The 23,679-nt window shown below is 41.9% G+C and overlaps 1 protein-coding gene and 1 long non-coding RNA gene across 2 annotated transcripts in view; one reads left to right on the top strand and one right to left on the bottom strand.

The window, feature by feature from the left end:
* The window catches only part of LOC117514727 (CUB and sushi domain-containing protein 3-like), an 885,172-nt gene that overhangs the window by 380,418 nt on the left and 481,075 nt on the right, over positions 1 to 23,679 (top strand). The window contains exons 21-24 of the mRNA XM_034175291.1: positions 1,558 to 1,746; positions 2,718 to 2,887; positions 11,025 to 11,181; positions 13,118 to 13,309. Coding sequence (XP_034031182.1) covers positions 1,558 to 1,746; positions 2,718 to 2,887; positions 11,025 to 11,181; positions 13,118 to 13,309 — 708 coding nt within the window. The remainder of the gene's footprint in view (positions 1 to 1,557; positions 1,747 to 2,717; positions 2,888 to 11,024; positions 11,182 to 13,117; positions 13,310 to 23,679) is intronic.
* On the bottom strand, positions 478 to 23,658 carry LOC117514731. Its single transcript, XR_004561951.1, has 3 exons — positions 23,648 to 23,658; positions 10,457 to 10,461; positions 478 to 609 (listed from the first exon to the last, which is right to left on the bottom strand). It is a non-coding gene; the product is annotated as an uncharacterized LOC117514731 (long non-coding RNA).

Here is a 23,679-nt window from a genome sequence, read left to right as displayed (position 1 = left end):
AAAGGACTTTAACAATTTTCATGTCTAATGGGAACCCAAGCAAGGCTCCATCACCACCCCTGAAAAAGTTAAATAGCATATATCACAGCTCAGTTTTTTAAAAGTCCACTTTTAACCAGACATCATGAATTTAGGATTATTGCAGAGATCCTAACTTGATACACAGCAGGGAGTGAAGAGAAGGGACATTCTACTGTATAAACTGCATATCTGGAGCAGCACAGAAGTATGTGAGGGCAGTGCAGGATATGTATAAGGACAGTGTGTCTGAGTAGTAGGAATGACAGATGATTTTAAATGTGGAGGTAGGAGTGCATTGAAGATCCACGCTGAGCCCTGTCTTGTTTGTAATGGAGATAAATGGTAAGTGGACAGAATTTATGTATATAGAGCTTGTCCAGAATTAGAAGCTCATAGTGCTTTACAATGATGCCTCACATACACCTGTTCATACATGCTCACACACTGATGTCAGGGTGCTGGCATGCAAGGTGCTCACTACACACCAGGAGCGATTTGGTTGATTTAAGGATGTTGCCCAAAGGTCCTTGGTGATTTTGCAGTCTGGCGGAGGTTTGAACTGAGGATCCTCTTGTCTCAAGCCCAATGCTCATATCCCAGGAGATAGACTGATGGAGGAGATCAGACAGTATTGTGAATGGACTATGATATTTGCAGATGACATTGTGATCTGTGGTAAGAGTAGGGAGCAGGTTAGGACGAGCCAGGAAAGGTGGAGATATGCTTTGGAGAGAAAGGGAATTAAAGTCAATTGGAGCAATATGGAGGATGCGTGTGTGTGTGTGTGTGTGTGTGTGTGTGTGTGTGTGTGTGTGTGTGTGTGTGTGTGTGTGTGTGTGTGTGTGTGTGTGTGTGTGCGTACATGTGAGAAGTGAAAAAGAGAGTGCAGGCAAGGTGGTGTGGGTGAGAAAATGTGGCAGCAGTGATTTGTGATTAAAGGATCTCTCCAAGAATGTAAAAGGATATCTGCAAGGATTAGAGACGGTGGCACTAACAAAAAAACAAAGGCAGAGCTGGAGGTGACAGAGCTGCGATTTTCTTTGGGAGTGACGAGGATGGACAGGATTAGGAATGAACATATCGAAGGGACTTATCGGAGGGACAGCTCAGAGAAGATGGTTTGGAGACAGACTTTAGAGAGGCAAAACTGAGATGGTATGGGCACGTGTAGAGGAGGGACTCAGGGTATATAGGGAGAAGGATCCTGACGATGGAGCCACCAGGCAGGACAACAAGAGGAATGTATAAACTTTGTGGAGGCGCTTAGGGAGGACATGCAAGTGGTTGGTGGGACACAGGAAGATGCAGAGGACAAATGGAGATGAGGAGCTTTTGTGGTGACTCCTAACAGGAGCAGCTCAACTCAAAAGAAGGAGAAATTTGGGGTTTGGCAATTAGGCTGTTACATTTTACTCTCATCTGTTTTTGACCATTGCAAGATTATTAAGACTTTGTCCATTCTGTTTTGTTTCCTTTGATGAAACATAATAGTTGCTTTTTCAAATTGGGTTTTGTTCTTTTTTTGTTTGTTTTTAGAGTATGATCTTGAACCATGTGAGGATCCTGGAACTCCTCACTTTGGCTGGCACACAGGTTCCAGGTTTGGAATCGGTGACTCACTGTCATTTGACTGCAACACTGGCTATCGCCTACAGGGGTCCAGAGATATTGTATGCTTGGGAGGTGGTCGGCGTATGTGGAGCGCCCCTCTGCCAAGGTGTGTGGGTACGTGGTCAGCAGCTTTTATTCTGTTTCTTTTCCTGTTTGTATGAATATTCCAGGATTTAAACCATTAGCCATTAGTTTTTTTTTTCATATTTTTGGCATTAACAGATATGGAATTAATTGCTTTCTAGTGGAGTATGGTTAAGTGATCACACCTTAAGTTATGTGTTTCTGATTGGTTACAATCAGCCTATCTAGCTAGATCTGTTTTATGAACGTCTCTCACATTTTACCCCTCAGTTGCTTTAGTGGCACATCTTAAGAAGAGATGATTGCAAAGATGCGGGCATAAAAAAAAAGAAGCATTGTCATTTAAAGTTGCCCAATAGCCTTCCGTGATGGAATACTTAACATTTTTTGCAAAAACAGCAGTTTGACCCATTGGTGGAGAAACACTGTTAAGATTGCATGAATTTTACATGACAATCGGGCTTGGAAACAAATAGCAAAAATATTTATGCAGTGTTTGCAGTGACTCATTTTAATGGTAATGAGTTTTAAAGTATACATCCTGTTGTTTTAAAGGAAAACAAATAGAAGTTGTGCCACATTGGTTGGTATACACAAAGAGCAGAATTCACATTATATCACTGCCCCCCACCACCACCATTTTTAAGTCTTTAATTTGGTTTTGATTTGTTGATTCTGAAAATTTAATGCTGGAAAGCTGTTTCTCGGCCTGGAGCAAAAAATGCTGAAGGGGTAAATGTTAGAAACAAAGTCTGAGGTTAAGAGCATGCTCAGCACTTCACAACGTGCCAGTGGGTAACAATTATTATGATACTGAAATAGTAATTGTGATGGACACTTGATGATCATCCAAATCAGGGGTGCGAATTGTACATTTATCAATTTAGTCAAATGCTAATGTGACTATAATTTAAAGTCATTTACACTTAGGGGTTGTGGTTTTGCTGTGCCTGTTGTTGTGTAAGTGATTCTGTCTTTTGTTTGTGTTTGTTTTCTTGCAGCGGAATGCGGATCGACCGTTTCCAAGAATGAAGGAGTCCTTTTGTCACCCAACTATCCAAAGAAGTATGACAACAGTCACGAATGCGTGTACAGCATTCAGGTGCAAACAGGCAAAGGCATCAACATCACTGCCAACACCTTTCACCTTGCACAAGGTGACGTCCTCAAGGTGAAGATCTTTATTTCATTGGCAGGAAATGGCGAATAGACAAATAGATGGGTATTGAGACACTTAATTGGACGTATAGTGGACAAACACTCCGTGACATCATCCATATGTCTTCTAAAGAGTGGGTTTGAAGCTCAGATGGGGTGGCTCTAGATGTTCCCATCTTGGCAGTACCTGACTCTACCTAAATCCCACTCAAATCATAAAAGGATGAAGGGATGGAGTGTGGGCAAGACGTGGGCCCAGGTCATGAAGCCATCTAATCTTGTTTAGTTGACTAAACTCACTTAGTCGACTCATCGTTTGACATTAGTCGTTGCACAAAGCGTTTAGTCGGCTAAAGTTTCGCGTTAGCCGACTGAAGTTTTTAGCCTGGTACAGAGGAGGATCATATTATTTTAAGGTAAGATAAAATACAGTAAGATAAGACTTTATTGATCTCACAGTGGAGAAATTCACATGTTGCGTCAGCTCTTAATAAATACACAAGATGGGTGCGAGTAGAGGAAAATCACCATCGATCACCATCTCCTTCGTCTTACTGGTGTTGAGACACAAGTGGTTGCCCTCACACCAGTCCACAAAGTCTATGATGACCGTGCTGTCCGTGTTGTAGGTGAAGTCCGAGGTATAGAGGGTGAAGAGGAAAGGCGAGAGGACGATGCCCTGGGGGGTCCCGGTGCTGCACCTTACCACCTCAGACTGACAGCTATGCAGCCGCATGTACTGTGGGCGGTCAGTGAGGTAGTCGATGGTCCCGGCGGCAAGATGTCCAACCACACCTGCGTCCTCCAGCTTCCCCTGCAGCAGCGCCGGTCTGATGGTGTTGAAAGCACTGGAGAAATCAAAGAACTTGACTCTCACAGCCCTCCCGCCGGTCTCCAGGTGGGTGAGCGCCCGCTGCAGCAGGTAGATGACGCTGTCATCTACCCCGATGATGGGCCTGTAGACGAACTGCAGTGGGTCCAGGATATCACTCATCACGGTGCGGAGGTGAGACAGGATGAACCGCCCCATAGTCTTCATGAGGTGGGAGGTCAGGGCAGCTGGTCTGTAGTGGGCCGGTTCTTTGGCGTGCAGTGTTTTGGGACCCGGGACGACACAGGAGGTCTTCCACAGGGTGGGGACCACCCCCAGGCTGAGGCTGTTGTTGAAGATGTGGCTGAGGACCTCACAGAGCTCATCTGCACAGGTCCTCAGCAGCCTCGGGGAGATCCCATCAGGTCCTGCTGCTTTCCTCTGCTTCAGCCGCAGGAGCTGGCCTCTCACCTCAGTCGGAGTCACAGTGAGGGGGGAAGGAAGGCGAGCTGAGGTGTGAGCTGAGGTGGGCTGGTGCTGAATGCAGTCCCGGGGGAGGAGGGACAAAGTCCAGGGTGCAGTGGAGGTGAACAGGGGGAAGAAGGTGGGGGGTCAGAGGGACTGGAGGGCTGGCTGCTGGAGACGTGTGAAGAGCTGGGAGCAGGCAGGGGGGCAGGTGTGCAGGAACCAAAACGGTTAAAGTTTAGTCTACAAAACTTCAGTGTCTGACCTCCAAAAAGGCAGCTATCATGTACGACCACTTGGAGGAGGAAGGAAGGAGAAACTTGCGGCAGGAGCAGATGTTTTGGGACCGGAATAGTCCAGTAGTGATGTTTACGGAGGCCGAGGTCGGGAGCGTTTCTCTTCTGCTGCGGTGGACTTGGCCAAGTAAACAAAACTGTGGTGCATTGGAGGCATTTCTTGGCAACAGCACTCACAAGGCCAGTATGACCATGAAAATCATCAACTAATGTAAGACGACTAATCTACAAGTTTAGCCATCGATGTGAAACGGAGATTAGATGGCTAATGTTGGGCGACTAACCTTAGTCAACTAAGTAAGCTCAGTGGAGTAAAAGATTGGACTGCTTTATGAAACCGGGCCCTGGGTGACCCACCTATAGCATACTTACTAAGTTTGTGAAGGCTAACAGTTGTTTTTGGTGGTTTTGATGTGGGTATTAAAAAGTTATGCCTGACATTCATTCATTTGCTATACCCCTTTAGTCCAATTAAAGGGTGCAGGAGAGTTGAAGCCTACAGAGTCCAGCAGGAGTCGCTGTGTATATGGTAGTCAAGAGGCCTCATTCCCCCGACATCTAAAAGGATACTCAGGCCAGACCCCAGGTTTTAGCTGACTGGTCAGAGTGTCCACCTCCCATGCTTGAGATCATGAGTGGAGCAAATGGGAGGAGTCAACAGAAACACAACACAGACGCAGAGAGCCATTACACTAACAGTGCTAAAATTTAAATGTCCTCTCAATGGAAATACTGAAGCACAGACTTCTTTGATGGTCCATTGCACATAATATGACTGCAAAGCAAGTCATATTATATCAGATATTTGGAGTAACATGCTCAGAAAGGACAAACATGTTTGAGTCAACAGCAATTACGAGCCACTGGCTAACTGTAATTATTGATAAATTTATTTATGGAATTAATGAATAAACTGTACAAAATCCTCCCCATACAGAGTCCAATGCCTGTTTTTTTGTTTTGTTTTGTTTTGTTTTTTGTACCAGGCTTTTGGCCTGTTATTTCCCTCTGTAAAGTTTGATATTTTAGCATGAGGGTGTATGGAGATTGATTTTCTTTTGGAGTCAGCCTCAAGTGCCCGTTCAAGGAACTATAGGCTTTGACCCTTCTATGCTGGCTTTATTTCACAGCACTGGAGGTTGCCGCTTTATTAAGACCAATATAATTTAATGAATTTCTGTCAAACGTTTTTCATGAATTATTAAGTATGAGGGGCACACAGGTGGTGTTCCTATTATATAAACACAGCAAAATAAAATAAAAAATCACAATATCTTTTGTTTTGGAGCAGAGCACAAACAAAATACACATTTGTCTTGCTGTTGAAGTCGGAGCAAAGGTCAGACATCATAAGCAGTAGCATCCCTTTGAGGGGGAAACTTTTTTTTTCTTTGCTCAAGGGCATTTTAGCAGTTTTGTCGAGTGGCACAGAAATGAATGGCTATCTGCTCCAGACTTCACAGCAGGAATGTGCCCTCCTTTGGAGAGACAACGAGACGTCTGCTCCAATTAACTCTGCATATTGACCTACTATCCATCTTTCTAGTGGTGCTCTGTAGCCAGTAATCTTTGGTGCGTTTGCAAACTTCAAAAAAGAAACATTTAGAAAGCTAAGAGGATATGAAGCAAAGGAAAATAACAAAACCATAGAGTGAGTGCCCCAGTAGTATTTCAAAGGAAGAGCCTGGAGCCTTCTATCGCATTTCTTCTTTTATTTCACAGATGTCAATCAAGGATAAGGAGGCAAACTCATGGAGAATCATTCCACTTCAACCAGTGTCAAACGGGCGCATTACTCAAAAACCACCAGAATAATATTTAAAAAAATCTTTAAAATGATGTGATGCATGAAGTAAAATTAAAACATGGTAGTTTGGAAGAGTTTTGAACTGTTTCACTTTTCTATATTGTTGTAGAAATTCTACTTACTGGAGTTAATTGCTGCTTGCACATACTGTAATAAATTGTATTTAATACAGATAAATATTTTTCAATCCCATCAAAGTGGAATCGGAGATAGACCATGGTTCAAAGGGCCTTTTGAGATCTGGTATGAATAACCAACAGTGGATGGTGTTGCTTGATGAAAATATAACGCAGTGCTAAAAAGCCTTGGCCATATGAACATGTAATCAGTGAAAGAGTGTGTAGAAAGAATGTGACCTTTTAACCCCTTACAATAGGTCAAGGTTAGCCATCTCTGAACTTGACCAAGGTCTGTGCCCCAACAATGGTCCCTGTAAATTTGAAGACCCTTGGGTAAAAAAAATTAAAACAGTTAGATATCGGTGACATGAAACCTGATTTCAATGTATCAAATGCTGCAGCTAGAGTACTGACGGGGACTAGAAGGAGAGAGCATATCTCACCCATATTGGCCTCTCTTCATTGGCTTCCTGTTAATTCTAGAATAGAATTTAAAATTCTTCTTCTTACTTATAAGGTTTTGAATAATCAGGTCCCATCTTATCTTAGGGACCTCGTAGTACCATATCACCCCAATAGAACGCTTCGCTCTCAGACTGCAGGCTTACTTGTAGTTCCTAGGGTTTGTAAGAGTAGAATGGGAGGCAGAGCCTTCAGCTTTCAGGCTCCTCTCCTGTGGAACCAGCTCCCAATTCAGATCAGGGAGACAGACACCCTCTCTACTTTTAAGATTAGGCTTAAAACTTTCCTTTTTGCTAAAGCTTATAGTTAGGGCTGGATCAGGTGACCCTGAACCATCCCTTAGTTATGCTGCTATAGACGTAGACTGCTGGGGGGTTCCCATGATGCACTGTTTCTTTCTCTTTTTGCTCTGTATGCACCACTCTGCATTTAATCATTAGTGATCGATCTCTGCTCCCCTCCACAGCATGTCTTTTTCCTGGTTCTCTCCCTCAGCCCCAACCAGTCCCAGCAGAAGACTGCCCCTCCCTGAGCCTGGTTCTGCTGGAGGTTTCTTCCTGTTAAAAGGGAGTTTTTCCTTCCCACTGTAGCCAAGTGCTTGCTCACAGGGGGTCGTTTTGACTGTTGGGGTTTTACATAATTATTGTATGGCCTTGCCTTACAATATAAAGCGCCTTGGGGCAACTGTTTGTTGTGATTTGGCGCTATATAAAAAAATTGATTGATTGATTGATTTAATCATTTTATTGAATTTTTATATTTTTGTGTTTATCATTTTGTTTTGAAAAATTGTGCTGCTCCTATGTTACATCCCCAAAGCACCGCACCTCGATGCCGTACGTTATCAGAGCCTTTGTGCCATTTGTCAAGTGCCATTTTTGCAATTTTTGTTCTCCTTTGTTAGAGCTAGTTGTCATTTGCTGAAACGAGTGCTAACCTAAACCAAGATGTCAGTAGAATAATTTTGACTCATTGGGCCTCATGTATCAATGTTGCGCACTTGTGGCGTAAATTTACGGTGTAAACTTGAAATACACCAAAGTCGCCGTGACATGTATCAAGCAGTGCGCACCTGCCCATTTCTGGCATATGCCTGACGTGATCTTGATAAGTGCGGCGGGTGGAAACGATCGTAATTATAATAAACATGCCTATAAATATTCAGACTCCGCTTCAGACACACCCTCATTTTACGACATGGAAGCCGGGAAGACGGCAATGAAAAAGAACTTCACCAATCACGACGTGTTCCAATAGAGCGTCAAAAGCGGCCGTCGTATCAATTGTTTTGTAGTATATAATCAATAAAGTGTTACAGTGGTCCCTCATTAATCGCTGGAGTTATGTTCTAAAAAATAGCCCGTAATACGCGAAACCGTGATGTAGTCAGCGTTATTTTTTACAATTATTATAGACGTTTCAAAGCTGTAAAACCCCTCACTACACAGTTTACACACTTTCTCAATCAGGCATGAACATTTTCTCACTTTTCTCTCATGTGTAAACACTCTCAAAGTTCAAACCTTAGTAGGAAAATAATACCAAACTGTTTCAGGCCCAAACATTTGTTTGAGAAATAAAAATAGAAAGTTTTCCTATAAATAATTATGATGGCATTTAGAACTAACAAATTAATTTTAACGATCAACGAACGAGGTCGGACATAAGAAATTATTAATAGTGACTGACCAGTATGTCACAGATCGCGCCTCTGCGTCCTGGCGCTGCGCCTTTTTCCACTCACACCTGGCTGCAGGTGTTTGTTTCCGAGTGACAAACACAGTTATGAGTAGTTGTTGGCGCTCTTTTTTCTTCTGGGCGACAAGATTCTTAGAAACAGATATGCAGAACACAGAACACTGTAAAAAAAAAAAAGGCATGCAAAATTGGACTAAATACTCCGCGAGACTCCGAGGCCATGACAGGTGAACGGCGTTATAGCGAGGGACCACTGTATTCTCTTTTCACATGTCAATAATTCTTGACATGTGGATATTTGCTCGCTCAATTAATAAGACACGCCTAATCTGTCAGATTTCTTTATTTTTTAAATGTATTTCTGTATTTATTTTATTGTGACAACCGAATGGAGACGACACAACCTGATTGCAGTACGGGCGAATTAAGGGAATGACGAAACTACAGTTGTTATTATCAATTTCATAGTCTAAAACGATCACACCACATAAAGCTAAGCTCAGTGCTGCTCTGACTCCAGGCTCGAAGTCTGGAGAAAAGGGCGAGCAGCGCTTTCCTTCCTGTCAGCGCTGTAGCCACGGATCGTGCTCCATAACAATCCCGCAAAAGCGGGATTTGTATTGATTATTATGTAGTATAATCAGGAAAGTGTTATTTATGTAACATATACATTGATTTGTATAATGGCACTGTTTATCGTGTTGATCATCTTCATTTTTATGTGGATTCCAACGCTGGTTCATTTTGGTGTATAATTTACACCACCTCTCGACCTGGTGTATATTTTCAGCGCAGCGTACGCCAACAACCACATTGATAAATGCCAAGTAGCGCAGCCGTTTTGGCGTACACCCCATATACGCTCAAATATCACCGTACGCAACTTTGATACATGAGGCCCATTGTATACATGGATGTAGAGCAGGTAGCTCAGTGGATAAGGAGCTGCTCTGCCAATATGTAGACCTGACTTTGAATTCTGCTCAAGTTGTCTGTCTGTGTCCTTGGACAAGACACTTAATCTGCAATGTTTCAGACCACCCAACTGTAAAAATGGGTACTGGCCTTTTCTGGGGGAAGTAACCTGTATCGGACTGCTGTACCATCCAGGGGGAATCATAAACTCTCATCTGCCTCATTCATGTGGAGATGAGCACCAACATCAACAAGCCCAGGTCCTACATAGGATAGGTATACAAGTAAGGTCTGGACCAAGGGTGGTCATGACCTGAGTGCAGGTTTTCTTTGCTACCGATCACCTCATCATGTGATTTTGCAGATGATCAGCAGTGTGAGTTAAAGGAAGTAGATGCTGATCAGTAAAATCACCTTCTGAGATGATTGGTTGCAAAGGAAAACTTGCACCATCTTGGTCTTTTATAGTGCACTGTTGCCCACCCCTTATCTATCCCATGTTTAAGCACACTGGCAGTAGTGGTAAGGGAAAAAGTCCCTCAGGTTTAAGCAGACAGGAGTCATTGGGGCGACCATCTGCTGTAGCCATACGAACAAGACAAAACAAAAGGCCAAACACTTTTTTGACAGAAAAAAAATGACACCTTTTACATGTGTCTGATGATGTCAAACGGCAACAAAGCAGCACTATTTCATGAGGCGTCCTGTCCAGGGTGTACCACACCTCTTGCCCAGTGACCATTGGGATAGACTCCAGCCCCTCCATCACCTTTAATTGGAATAAGCGGGTATAGACAATGAATCAATGAATAAACAATAACAATAATTAAAAATACTGAGATAGACTGTATGTTTAGAGAAAATGACACTGGGAACACAAATAATATAAATTTTTAATGTGTGCAGTTATATTTCCAAAAGATGATGGTTTGGAATATACACGTCTTTCATTTTCGCAAAAGCCTGTAGCGGGCAGAAATGTGTAAATCTGTCATCTGCTTATCCATACCTTAACTTTTTAAGTCAGACAAATGACCTATTATAAAAATGTATTATTACAGTAGTATTAGTTTATCTGTAGCATACCATGTAAAAGGTTTATTTGTTTTATTTTTAAAAAAAATTTGAAAACTGGCATCTGGCACTTGAGCTAAACTAATATTTAAACACTTCTTCTCTTGGTGATTAAAAAATTGTTCCAGAAAGTTGCACATAAGAGCCATTTTCCTTGACAGAAGTTCAACAAGCGCAAAGCAAATTGCAAAATGATCCCGTGCCTTACAAATATTCTTTTGCTTGTTTTTTTTTTCATCACTCTTGTAATTGTGTTTGCTGATGCAAGTCATTAAATCAGTAGTAAGAATTGTTACAGTATTCCACTTTAATTTGAACCTTTCTTTGAGGACATTTTGTAACAGAAGCACCACGTAATACGGAGGGTCGAAAGTGTTAATCACAGCTGTCTTTCTTTCAAATTCACTTTTAAATCCTAATATAATGTTTCTTCTTTAATGTGGGTGGTTTGTTGTTCTTAAACGGTGACGCTCTCCATCACTACTGTCTCTGTCTTTGAGCAGGTGTATGACGGTAAGGACAGCGCGGCTCCGGTCCTCGGCACGTTCACAGCCTCAGCCATGCAGGGTTTGTCCCTGACCAGCACTTCCAACAGTCTATGGCTGGAATTCTTCTCTGACCAGGAGGCAACAGCAGCAGGGTTCAGGCTCATCTACCACAGTAAGTCACATTTCATTTCCTTGGGAGAAGATGGCCCTCAAGCATTTCCAAATGTGCAGATGTACTGACTTCAAGAGCTTGGCACTTCAGCAGCAGAGCTTAAAAGAAAATTTTAATTGACCCCCACCTTGTTTAATGACGTCTTTCACTGTCAGAGTGTCCATTAGGCACAGCACGGCGGTTCCACTTCGTTCTTGTAGGAAAATGTTTTTTCATTCTTGCATTTCTACCTCTTTATTTAAATCCGTTTTCCAGCGTGTCTTTTGCTCCCTGCCGCCACAGTCAGTGTCCGTGTCTGCCTAGCTGTGCCTTGTTAAAAACAGGTGAATTATAGTAGGTGTTGGTGGAAATCGGTGAATTGTGTGTCTGTGTGTGTGTGTGTGTATTGTATATATTGTGGTACACGCGAGTGTGTAAACGCATATTGAAAGTTTTGGTCATTACTGTAAGCGGGCCAGTAATAGATGGGTTTTGTTTCTGCCCCTAATTGGCTTGCTGACTGTGTATTGTTGCTAAGCGGTTCTAATTTATTACTGTGACGAGAGAAATGCTTTGGTGACACTGCATTCTGCAGTCCAATTTAAAGTGTTTTTGTGTTCCACCTGCAGTCGGGCTCTGAATTCTTTTTGTCTATCTATGTTTTCTCCGGTATAACCACGGTGAGAAACAATTGCAACAGGCCAAGCGTTGTTTTTGACTTTTTTGCTACACAAAAGCAGCAAATAAATAAAAGTTCCGAGCTAACTTGCAGTTGTCAAACACGACATATGCAACTTTACCTCTGGGGAAATTGTAGCAATTAGGCGAAAAAGCTATAATGGCTTCTAATAGTGCAGTTTCATATTGATCATTAAGTGTTTCTAATAAGCAAAATCAGCACTCATTTACAACGCGTAAATACATACACATCAGCATCTTGAAGCACCTGTAATTAATCTCCCTCCAAAAATTGTGGTTTAATTTCGAGCCACCATTTGGGTTGGAGAATTACTCATAATTAAGCATCATAATTAGATTTCATTTCACGTGCTTCCAAGGACGTGCACAAGGAAGCATCTAATTCCAAAATCCATGTTTTTTTTTTTTTTTTTACTTTATACAGCAAAAGCTCCCTTTTCTTTCAACTCAGAAATGTGTGTTAGCGGTTGCTGTTGCAGACTGAATATGTCATTTCAGCTTCGGAGAGTCAACCAATGTATGAGTGCCTAGAGGGCAAAGAGATGGTGCGATACGTGCCAGTTTAAATCTTCTCTCAACAGGAAATCTGAACATGTTTTCATGACTCTTGTACCAAAAAAGGGGGCTGAGGTAATTTTCTAAATGTGAGCAGCAACTGGTGGAGATTTATACTGGGCATGACACTTGTAATATTACCGTAACATCTGGCATGGGCATGGACCTCACTGTGAGAGGAGACAATAAATCAACAGTGCTAGGTTTATGTTTCACCACTGTTGCTGCAGTACCTGAGCAAGAACAACGCGTATAAATGCCACGGCCGTACTCCAGCATTGGGAATTAGAGAGTTATTGCAGCATTTTCTTGTTTGTGACTTGTTTTATTCCGTAATACTTCAAACTGTTCCAAGGTCTGTTTCTCAATCGTGGTAAATGTCCACCCTCAATTTAACACTTAATTGGGAACATTTGACTGTCCAAAAGGAATCTTTTATTGGCGAGTAATATAATGGGACTGTAAGTCCAGCCCTCTTCTCTGCTGGACCGGAAATTAATTCTCGGAGCTCAATCAATATCTCTTTACAATACAGACAAATGGGAATATGGCACGGCTTTATGGAACGGCTGCCCTCAGGTAGACAAACACTCACAATCAGTTGTACCTTACTGTGACTTTGGTCACTGGGATTATAAATGCCAGAATATATTCCTCTCTTCACCCTCTTTTTTCCCCCCTTATCTTATTCTTGCACATGCAGGTTTTGAGCTGTCCCACTGTGATGATCCAGGCGTGCCGCAGTTTGGGTTCAAAGTCAGTGACCAGGGTCACTTTGCTGGTAGTGCCATCACCTTTGGCTGCGATCAAGGTTACACCCTCCACGGCAGCGGGATGCTCAAGTGCATGACTGGCGAGAGACGAGCATGGGACAACCCCCTCCCGTCATGTATAGGTAATCCGTTTACGCTTTGTCAATCTGCTACCCGTCTGCTCCTCCTCGTCTTAAGCCCCCTGCACATGCTGTGATTTTTAGTTTTCGCAGACAAAAGCTGTAAAATGTGGGAGGAATGTGATCAAGAATGGGTTGTGGTCACATGGAAAATGATAATGTTACAATTTGAGCTCCAACTAAATACAAGGTCTGTCAGTAAAGTATAGGTCCTTTTTATTTTTTTTCAAAAACTATATGGATTTCATTCATATGTTTTTACGTCAGACATGCTTGAACCCTCGTGCGCATGCGTGAGTTTTTCCACGCCTGTCGGTGACGTCATTCGCCTTTGAGCACTCCTTGTGGGAGGAGTCGTCCAGCCCCTCGTCGGAATTCCTTTGTCTGAGAAGTTGCTGAGAGACTGGCGCTTTGTTTGATCAAAATTTTTTCTAAACCTGTGAGACACATCGAAGTGGACACGGTTTGAAAAATTAAGCTGGTTTTCGGTGAAAATTTTAATGGCTGATGAAAGATTTTGAGGTGATACTGTCGCTTTAAGGACTTCCCACGGTGCGAGACGTCATGCAGCGCTCTCAGGCACCATCGTCAGCATGTTTCAAGCTGAAAACCTCCACATTTCAGGCTCTATTGATCCAGGACGTCGTGAGAGAACAGAGAAGTTTCAGAAGAAGTCGGTTTCAGCATTTTATCCGGATATTCCACTGTTAAAGGAGATTTTTTTAATGAAAGACGTGCGGGCGGATTGCAGCGTTGGATTGCAGCATCGGCTCGCAGCCGCTGCGACGCTCCGCCACAGGAAAAACACCTCCGTTGGAAGCCTTAAGGACAAGTTGGAACATGTCCAGCTGTTAAACAATTTCTCATATACTCACTCCACTGAAAGCCATCAAAAGCCGCTTGGATTTTACAAATGGTTATTAACACGGAGGTGTTTTTCCTGTGCCACCGCGCCGGCTGCGTCCCGACGCGCGGACCCGTCCGCACATCTTTCATTAAAAAAAATCTCCTTTAACAGTGGAATATCCGGATAAAATGCTGAAACCGACTTCTTCTGAAACTTTTCTGTTCTCTCACGACGTCCTGGATCAATAGAGCCTGAAATGTGGAGGTTTTCAGCTTGAAACAGGCTGACGACGGCGCCTGGGAGTGCTGCGCGACGTCTCGCTCCGTGGGAAGTCCTTAAAGCGACAGTATCACCTCAAAATCTCTCATTAGCCGTTAAAATTTTCACCGAAAACCAGCTTAATTTTTCGAACCGTGTCCACTTCGATGTGTCTCACAGGTTTAGAAAAAATTTTGATCAAACAAAGCGCCAGTCTCTCAGCAACTTGTCAGACAAAGGAATTCCGACGAGAAGCTGGACGACTCCTCCCACAAGGAGTGCTCACAGGTGAATGACGTCACCGACAGGCGTGGAAAAACTCACGCATGCGCACGAGGGTTCAAGCATGTCTGACGTAAAAACATATGAATGAAATCCATATAGTTTTTGAAAAAATAAAAAGGACCTATACTTTATTGACAGCCCTCGTATTATTTTTGTAATTAATTAATCTGTCAATTTTATACACCCTTGGCAAAAATTATGGAATCACCGACCTCAGAGGATGTTCATTCAGTTGTTTAATTTTGTAGAAAAAAGCAGATCACAGACATGACACAGAACTACAGTCATTTCAAATGGCAACTTTCTGGCTTTAAGAAACACTATAAGAAATCAGGAAAAATAATTGTGGCAGTCAGTAATGGTTACTTTTTTAGACCAAGCAGAGGGAAAAAAATATGGACTCACTCAATTCTGAGGAATAAATTATGGAATCACCCTGTAAATTTTCATCCCCAAAACTAACACCTGCATCAAATCAGATCTCCTCATTAGTCTGCATCTAAAAAGGAGTGATCACACCTTGGAGAGCTGTTGCACCAAGTGGACTGACATGAATCATGGCTCCAACACGAGAGATGTCAATTGAAACAAAGGAGAGGATTATCAAACTCTTAAAAGAGGGTAAATCATCACGCAATGTTGCAAAAGATGTTGGTTGTTCACAGTCAGCTGTGTCTAAACTCTGGACCAAATACAAACAACATGGGAAGGTTGTTAAAGGCAAACATACTGGTAGACAAAGGAAGACATCAAAGCGTCAAGACAAAAAACTTAAAACAATATGTCTCAAAAATCAAAAATGCACAACAAAACAAATGAGGAACGAATGGGAGGAAACTGGAGTCAACGTCTGTGACCGCACTGTAAGAAACCGCCTAAAGGAAATGGATTTACATACAGAAAAGCTAAACGAAAGCCATCATTAACACCTAAACAGGGAAAAACAAGGTTACAATAGGCTAAGGAAAAGCAATCGTGGACTGTGGATGACTGGATGAAAGTCATATTCAGTGATGAATCTCAAATCTGCATTGGGCAAGGTGATGATGCTGGAACTTTTGTTTGGTGCCGTTCCAATGAGATTTATAAAGATGACTGCCTGAAGAGAACATGTAAATTTCCACAGTCATTGATGATATGGGGCTGCATGTCAGGTAAAGGCACTGGGGAGATGGCTGTCACTACATCATCAATAAATGCACAAGTTTACGTTGATATTTTGGACACTTTTTTTATCCCATCAATTGAAAGGATGTTTGGGGATGATGAAATCATTTTTCAAGATAATGCATCTTGCCATATAGCAAAAACTGTGAAAACATCCCTTGCAAAAAGACACATAGGGTCAATGTCATGGCCTGCAAATAGTCCGGATCTTAATCCAATTGAAAATCTTTGGTGGAAGTTGAAGAAAATGGTCCATGACAAGGCTCCAACCTGCAAAGCTGATCTGGCAACAGCAATCAGAGAAAGTTGGAGCCAGATTGATGAAGAGTACTGTTTGTCACTCATTAAGTCCATGCCTCAGAGACTGTAAGCTGTTATAAAAGCCAGAGGTGATGCAACAAAATACTAGTGATGTGTTGGAGCGTTCTTTTGTTTTTCATGATTCCAGAATTTTTTCCTCAGAATTGAGTGAGTCCATATTTTTTCCCTTCTGCTTGGTCTAAAAAAGTAACCATTACTGACTGCCACAATTTTTTTTCCTGATTTCTTATAGTGTTTCTTAAAGCCAGAAAGTTGCCATTTGAAATGACTTTAGTTTTGTGTCATGTCTGTGATCTGCTTTTTTTTACAAAATTAAACAACTGAATGAACATCCTCCGAGGCCGGTGATTCCATAATTTTTGCCAGGGGTAACTGTAATTTTTTTAGTGCATTGATTATTTTCTGATTAGTCAAGTATCCTTTGGTTAATATAACAGTAAATCATTGAGATACCCTCACTACAAGGATGGAAAATATAAAGTGATAATGTACAAGAACTAATCAACAAATATACAATTGCCTAGGGTCCTGAATGGCAACCACAAAGGCATATGACTGGTCCATCCTCACCTCTCAAAAGTAGAGGAAGATCTGGGAAGCTACAAATGTATGCTGTCTAAAGCAAGACAAATAAGAATCTAGACCTTTCTCCATTTTGCCCAGCATTGTTTTTATCTGGTTTTACTTGGACGTGAACACACATTATCTGTCTTGCTGGATGGCAACCAGCCTGGCAGACAATTCATCCCCACCTTCAGAAAGTTGCCATGTTGTGCATTCAAAAAGTATGCAACCTTATTTCATCCCACAGAAACTACTGAAGTGAGTTGGTGTTTGGTTGGGAGGTGTAGGGAAACTTCTTCCACATGCCTGGATTTTTTGCTGCCGGTAGAGTGCATTAGTTGCTAGCCATGTACAGAGCACCCATCAGGTTCTCATTCACTGTAACATGATGGCACGAATTGAGCAAAAGGTATTGCATCAAATTTTGACAAAAACTTGGTGATACTTGAGTGGAAACCATTTGCAAGATTCAGTAGGCTTTTGGTGATGATGTCATGAGCATAATGCAAATAAGAGAGTGGTATTTAGCAAGGTCAATGGCCCAAAGTGGCTGGACACAAACGCAAAGCTCAGGCACACAAGGGTCACGTTTAAAATGTTTGACTGTAGGTACAGACAGGGTTCAGTACACAAGAAGGCAGTGCAAAATCACCAACGGTATCAGAAACATCGGGCAAAAATTAGGTCCAAAGAACAGGCAGGCAGTTCAACAACAGAGCAGGGCAATCAAGACAAAACTCGAAAGGAAAGACTGGAAGCAAAGGCAGCACGATGATCCCTACCAGGCATGATGATCTGGTGGGGAAAGAGTGAACAATGCGAGGCTTAAATACAGAGATAATGAGTAGAAAATGAGCAACGGGTGTGAGGAAAAGATCCAGGGTGTGGGACTGGAAAGACAGAAGGAAACACCCACCCCTAAGCACCAAGTGACAGACACGAGAAAGCAGTGAAGCAAAACCCAAGCAGCAAAAAATAACAGAAAAACGTAACACAAAGCATTATAGTCCTTATCCTGACATTACCACTTAAAAAATGAGCGCACATCAGTGGAGAGCGAAGCACATTCTAGTTGGCCATCCACAACATCTGGTAGGACATCATGCCAAAAGAGGCCTTCCAGAAATGCTTCCAACAATAGCAGAAGCACTGGGAGAAGTGTGTGCAGTCCCAAGGGGACTACTCCAAAGGGGATTCGGATTTCAGACCACCAGGTGAGTAATTGTATTTTTCATGGATACATTTTGAATGCACATCGTATCTTTTGTTGAACGGTAACATGTGGGCATCCCACAAGAAGAAGGAACAAGTAGGAAAAAAAAACCCTCACAGTCCAGTCAGTAGATGAAACATAAGCAGAATTTGTCAGATTGTTGCAAAGAGGAGTGCCTCTTTCAATTATGTCATCAAACACCTCCAGCTGAAATAATAGCAGCTTTTCCTTGCATAATGCTTTTGCATTGTAGCCTGCAGTTCAACAAACATCATCATCATTGCACAGTCTGACTTAGCCAAGTGCTTGTTGCACTTCACGACTTGCCATGAATTTGTGTGATTGCAGTAATAGCACAGAGAGCCGGGAGGCTTTACACATCTGTCCTCTGTCTCTCCACACTAGGTCCTAGCTCTTTTATATCTTTGTTTTTCAGTTTGTTTCTCCATGTCGCTCTCTGTAGCAGCTTATATTACTATTCAGCACAGGCACGCTGTCATCTTTACTCAGTTAGGTGTTAATCCTCAGGATTTATGCCTACCTGATTTCTACTTAATTGAAGTCAGTGAAAGAAAATATGGTGCTTGACATTTTGTGCAGGAATAGAAACTGCGCTGTTTTATTGTGAAGTTTTGATTTGCCTGTGTGCTCTTAATACAAAACAGGCAGCATGAAGTCATTAGAAATACTATATTAAAGCAACTTGAGTTGCTATTGAGGTTTTTGTTTGGATGCCCCGCCTTTGTGTCATTCATAAACTGTGTCGTTTTTAGATTTTGAACCACAAGACATTATTCAGCAGTTTATTAGTGACCCCATAATACAACCCCAATTCCAATGAAGTTGGGACATTGTGTAAAACGTAAATAAAAACAGAATACAATGATTTGCAAATCCTCTTCAACCTATATTCAACTGAATACACCACAAAGACAAGATATTTAATGTTCAAACTGATAGACTTTTTTGTTTTTGTGCAAATATTTGCTCATTTTGAAATGGATGCCTGCAACACATTTCAAAAATGTTGGGACGGGGCAACAGAATACTGGAAAAGTTGATGAATGCTCAAAGAACACCTAATTGGAAACAGGTGAGTGTCATGATTGGGTATAAAAGGAGCATCCCCAAAAGGCTCAGCCATTCACAAGCAAAGATGGGGTGAGGATCACCACTTTGTGAACAACTGCATGAAAAAATAGTCCAACAGTTTAAGAACAATGTTTCTCAATGTTCAGTTGCAAGGAATTTAGGGATTCCATCATCTACAATCCATAATATAATCAGAAGATTCAGAGAATTTGGAGAACTTTCTACACGTAAGTAGCAAGGCCGAAAACCAACATTGAATGCCTGTGACCTTCGATCCCTCAGGCAGCACTGCATTAAAATCCGACATCATTGTGTAAAGGATCTTACCGCGTGGGCTCAGGAACACTTCAGAAAACCATTGTCAGTTAACACAGTTCATCGCTACATCTACAAGTGCAAGTTAAAACTCTACCATGCAAAGTGAAAGCCATACATCAACAACATCCAGAAACGCCACCACCTTCTCTGGGCCCAAGCTCATTTGAAATGGACAGACACAAAGTGGAAAAGTGTGCTGTGGTCTGATGAGTCCACATTTCAATTTGTTTTTGGAAATCATGGATGTCATGTCCTCCGGACAAAAGAGGAAAAAGACCATCCAGACTGTTACCAGCGCAAAATTCAAAAGCCAGCATCTGTGATGGTATGGGGGTGTGTTAATGCCCATGGCATGGACAACTTACACATCTGTGATGGCATCATCAATGCTGAAAGGCACACACAGTTTTGGAGCAACACATGCTGCCATCCAAGCAACATCTTTGCCTACCTGCAGCCCAGACCTGTCGCCCATTGAAAATGTGTGGCACATTATGAAGCACAAAATACGACAACAGAGACCCTGGACTGTTGAACAACTGAAGTCGTACATCAAGCAAGAAATGGGAAAGAATTCCACCTACAAAGCTTCAACAATTAGTGTCCTCAGTTCCCAAATGCTTATTTTGTGTTGTTAGAAGGAAAGGTGATGTAACACAGTGGTAAACATACCACTGTCCCAGCTTTTTTGAAATGTGTTGCAGGCATCCATTTCAAAATCAGCAAATATTTGCACAAAAACAATAAAGTTTATCAGTTTGAACATTAAATATATTGTCTTTGTGGTGTATTCAGTTGAATATAGGTTGAAGAGGATTTGCAAATCATTGTATTCTGTTTTTATTTACATTTTACACAATGTCCCAACTTCATTGGAATTGGGGTTATAATTAAATTACTAACTTAAATTAATTGACACTGTTTTCCCTGCTGCATCATGAATTGTTGCCATGCATTATTTGTTGTATATTATTATTGTGACAATCCCTTGGTGATGAGAAAGATTGTCTCTTGATCAATTCTTGGACGGAATGGTGGATGTGGAGAAAATCTACATCCAGGGTTGCTCTTGAGATGCCTGTGTGTGAGTTTGTTTAAAGTGGGAATGTCGTTGATGACAGATCCTTAGCCTGGTCCAATGGGTGGGAAATCCCAGACCATCGGGGTCTGAGGACCTACCACAGTCTTTATCCACCATCACAGCTGTTGATTTGCAAGCCATCACCTCCTCCACTTAATCTGCCGTTGATGACTTCTTGTTTGACCTGAGCCCCGTTGGCCATCTTGAGTTCAGGGTTCTTGTTGGGGCTGTATGGTTTCCACAGTGGCTACTGGAAAACCAAGGTCACAACTATTTTTCAGCCCAACAGGCAATCCCATACTTGATTTGTTACCCAGGTGTCATGATGCTGGCAAGAGGTTGGATTTTGACACCCTTTATTATTATATTGAAAATAGCAATACGCAAGTAAGGTCCAGCCTCAACCTACTCAAAACCTTTGTTTAATTTCATTCAATTGATTTAATTATTCATGTACATCTTGATCATCATCTTGGCATGCTAAACCTTTTTGGGAGCTACATCATATTAAAATTTTTGCCCTTTAGGCCTTTTTTATGGTTTTTCCACAAAAAAATGAAATAATACAAACAAAAGCTAAGTTCATATAAGAAGTTAGCAGTTATTTGTTATTGATGACTTCAGGTAAATGTTTTAGTAGTTTATCGCTGTCACAGATAGTGCTTCAGTTAGCAGATTAGCAGTCATTGAAGATAAGTTTTTAGTTAGCTGTGGGCCTCACGGTTGCTTTGTGGTTTGCACTGTTGCCTCACAGTGAAACAAAAATTATTTTTATCCAAGAAAACTGACCAAATCTTGGCTTAGTCTCCCATGTGCCTTCTGAAAAATTGCAGCTCAAATTTCATGATTTTGATTTAAGAACATACTTCTCTGTGCTGTTCCATCTTGAAGCTGTAACTGGTGATGCAACAATCTAAAGTTGTAAGTTCTGCAGTCACAACCACAGAAGCCTATAACTCTTTCAGAGTTGCCATGGACATCTTAATGGTTTCTCTCACTAGTCTCCTTTTTGCACCCAGTTTTGAAGAACTGCTTACTCCAGAAAGATTTACCATACAGTACTATACTGTTTGATTTTTTCCACTATATAAAAACATGTTATTTCTTTTCAATGACTTTGAATATTTTTTGATATCATTATACAAAATTTGTTTGTTTGCATTTATTTCTGAAGATATTTTTAAAAATTTACAAAAAAAAAATAAGGGTGCCAGAAATTCTGACCATGGTTGTTGTTAATGGTACTAACAAAAACGCAGGCAGCAGAGCTGAAGGTGCTGTGACTTTCTTTGGGAGTTATGAGGGTGGACAGAATAAGGAATGAAGATATCAGAGGGACAGCTAAGGTGGGACTGTTCGGAAACAAAGTCAGAGAGGCGAGACTGAGATGGTTTGGATAAGTGCAGAGCAGGGACCCAGGGTATATAGGGAGAATGATGCTGAGAATGGAGCTACCAGGCAGGAGGAGAAGAGGGAAGCCAAAGAGGAGGTCTATGGATGTGCTGAGGGAGGACATGCAGGTGGTTGGTGTGACAGAGGAAGATACAGAGGACAGAGTGAGATGGAGACAGGTGATCTACTGTGGCGCCCCCTAACAGCAGCAGCCGACAGTAGAAGAAGCAGATGGAGTGCTGGATATTTGGACTGTGCTTTCATAGTCAGTATATGTTGTGAAAAATCATAAAGCGATTACCTTCACACTCCTCCCCTGGAAAGTGTTGTGGAGCAATACGCTTCTCAGTGTCTAGCAGTGATGGATTAGAGTAAAAAATGCTTTACAAATTCCAGACATGAGCTGAATTGCACTTTAACTGCCAGCATGTCCCATTGTCTTTTTTTTCTTTTCTTTTCAATGAAACATGTTTGTTCTTTTGCAGTAGAAGGGCTTCACTCTGCCAATGCGACATGCTCAGTATGATCAAACAAATGGCACCTAAATCAGTCTATTGATTAGCTGTTTAGGTGCGCTGGATCACTGAATGGTCAATGCTAAAAGCGAGCTTTGTATGTGCGAGTTGAATGTGAAACGTGATTTGCAGCCATTTCTCCAGGGCCACATCCAGGCGCATGTCAAGGGCTTTTACTTTTGCCTGGTGCTGTGATACCGATTAGAACCAACCACTGCGGTAGCCTCATGCAATTTCCCTATTAATTAAGTGCCGTTTGTTCTGCAGTATAGATAGCGAGATGATAAGCAGAAGAGAGACCACACCAATTGGAGAAGATATTCCATCAGTCGTTAACATCGGTAGCAGTGTCCTTCCTGCAGCGCGAGGCCCATCCCACATATTCTCTGGACACAGACATTTTAAAGTTAATTAATGGCATCATTAGGAAGCACACTTGGAGACAAAAACAACTTGTGCCTCCAAAAGTGTCTTTGGCCAGTCAGGAATTCCTTGTTGCAGTCTCATTACCTTTTAGTGGGAAAAAATGAGAAATTTGTTGATTTTCAGCGTGTCTGAAACTCTTGCTCATTAGGTCAAACAGAATCTGAACTTCACAGAGCGTGCAATGTTATTGTGCACGTTTTGTAAAGTAAGTCCCTTGTTTTCACTCGGGGTCGCCACAGCAGACCCGAGGTGGAGCTGCATGTTGAATCGGGCAGCGCAGTCTCGTTTGAACCCTGTGTGATATCGCAGGATTTGACCACTTATGGGCACGGCCGGTCTCGTTGTGTAATATATACACAGCATGGAAAAATGGTGTACTGTTTTGTTTTTGGCTACAATCACTGAAGCAGTCACAAAAGTGTTTTTTGTTTGGTTTTTTTTTTGGTTCTCGGTGGAGAAAGGAAGACGAAGCAATCAGGAGATGTCGAAAATGTTCGCCTACACAGCTAACCAGAGCAGCTGCGTTCTCTCGCCTGCAAAACCACCTCAACATGTTTGAGCTCCGGGTCATAAACAAACCGCAACACATGTCCATTTTCCACTGCATCGTCACTTTTTGTTTGCATTTTCACTTTGTTTGTATGTAATTTGCCCAAAAACTCAGAGAAAATGCTGTTTTTCCCCGGAATTAAAGAAATGTCATATGCATCATATTTTACCCCTTTAGCGCCCATCCTCAAATGAGACTGGAGTACCCAATAGGCACAGTTTTTATGCTGAATGCCCTTCCTGAAGCAACTCCACATTACTTGGAGAAATGTGGACGGGTGGGGTTTGAACCAGGAATCTTTCACACTGAAACCAAGTGCACTAACCACTTGGCCACTACCACCC

The sequence above is a fragment of the Thalassophryne amazonica genome, chromosome 7 (genome assembly GCF_902500255.1).
Source record: "Thalassophryne amazonica chromosome 7, fThaAma1.1, whole genome shotgun sequence".
Lineage (NCBI taxonomy): Eukaryota > Metazoa > Chordata > Actinopteri > Batrachoidiformes > Batrachoididae > Thalassophryne > Thalassophryne amazonica.
Note: the sequence above shows the minus strand (reverse complement) of the source record. Positions and strands in the feature narration are given on the sequence as shown.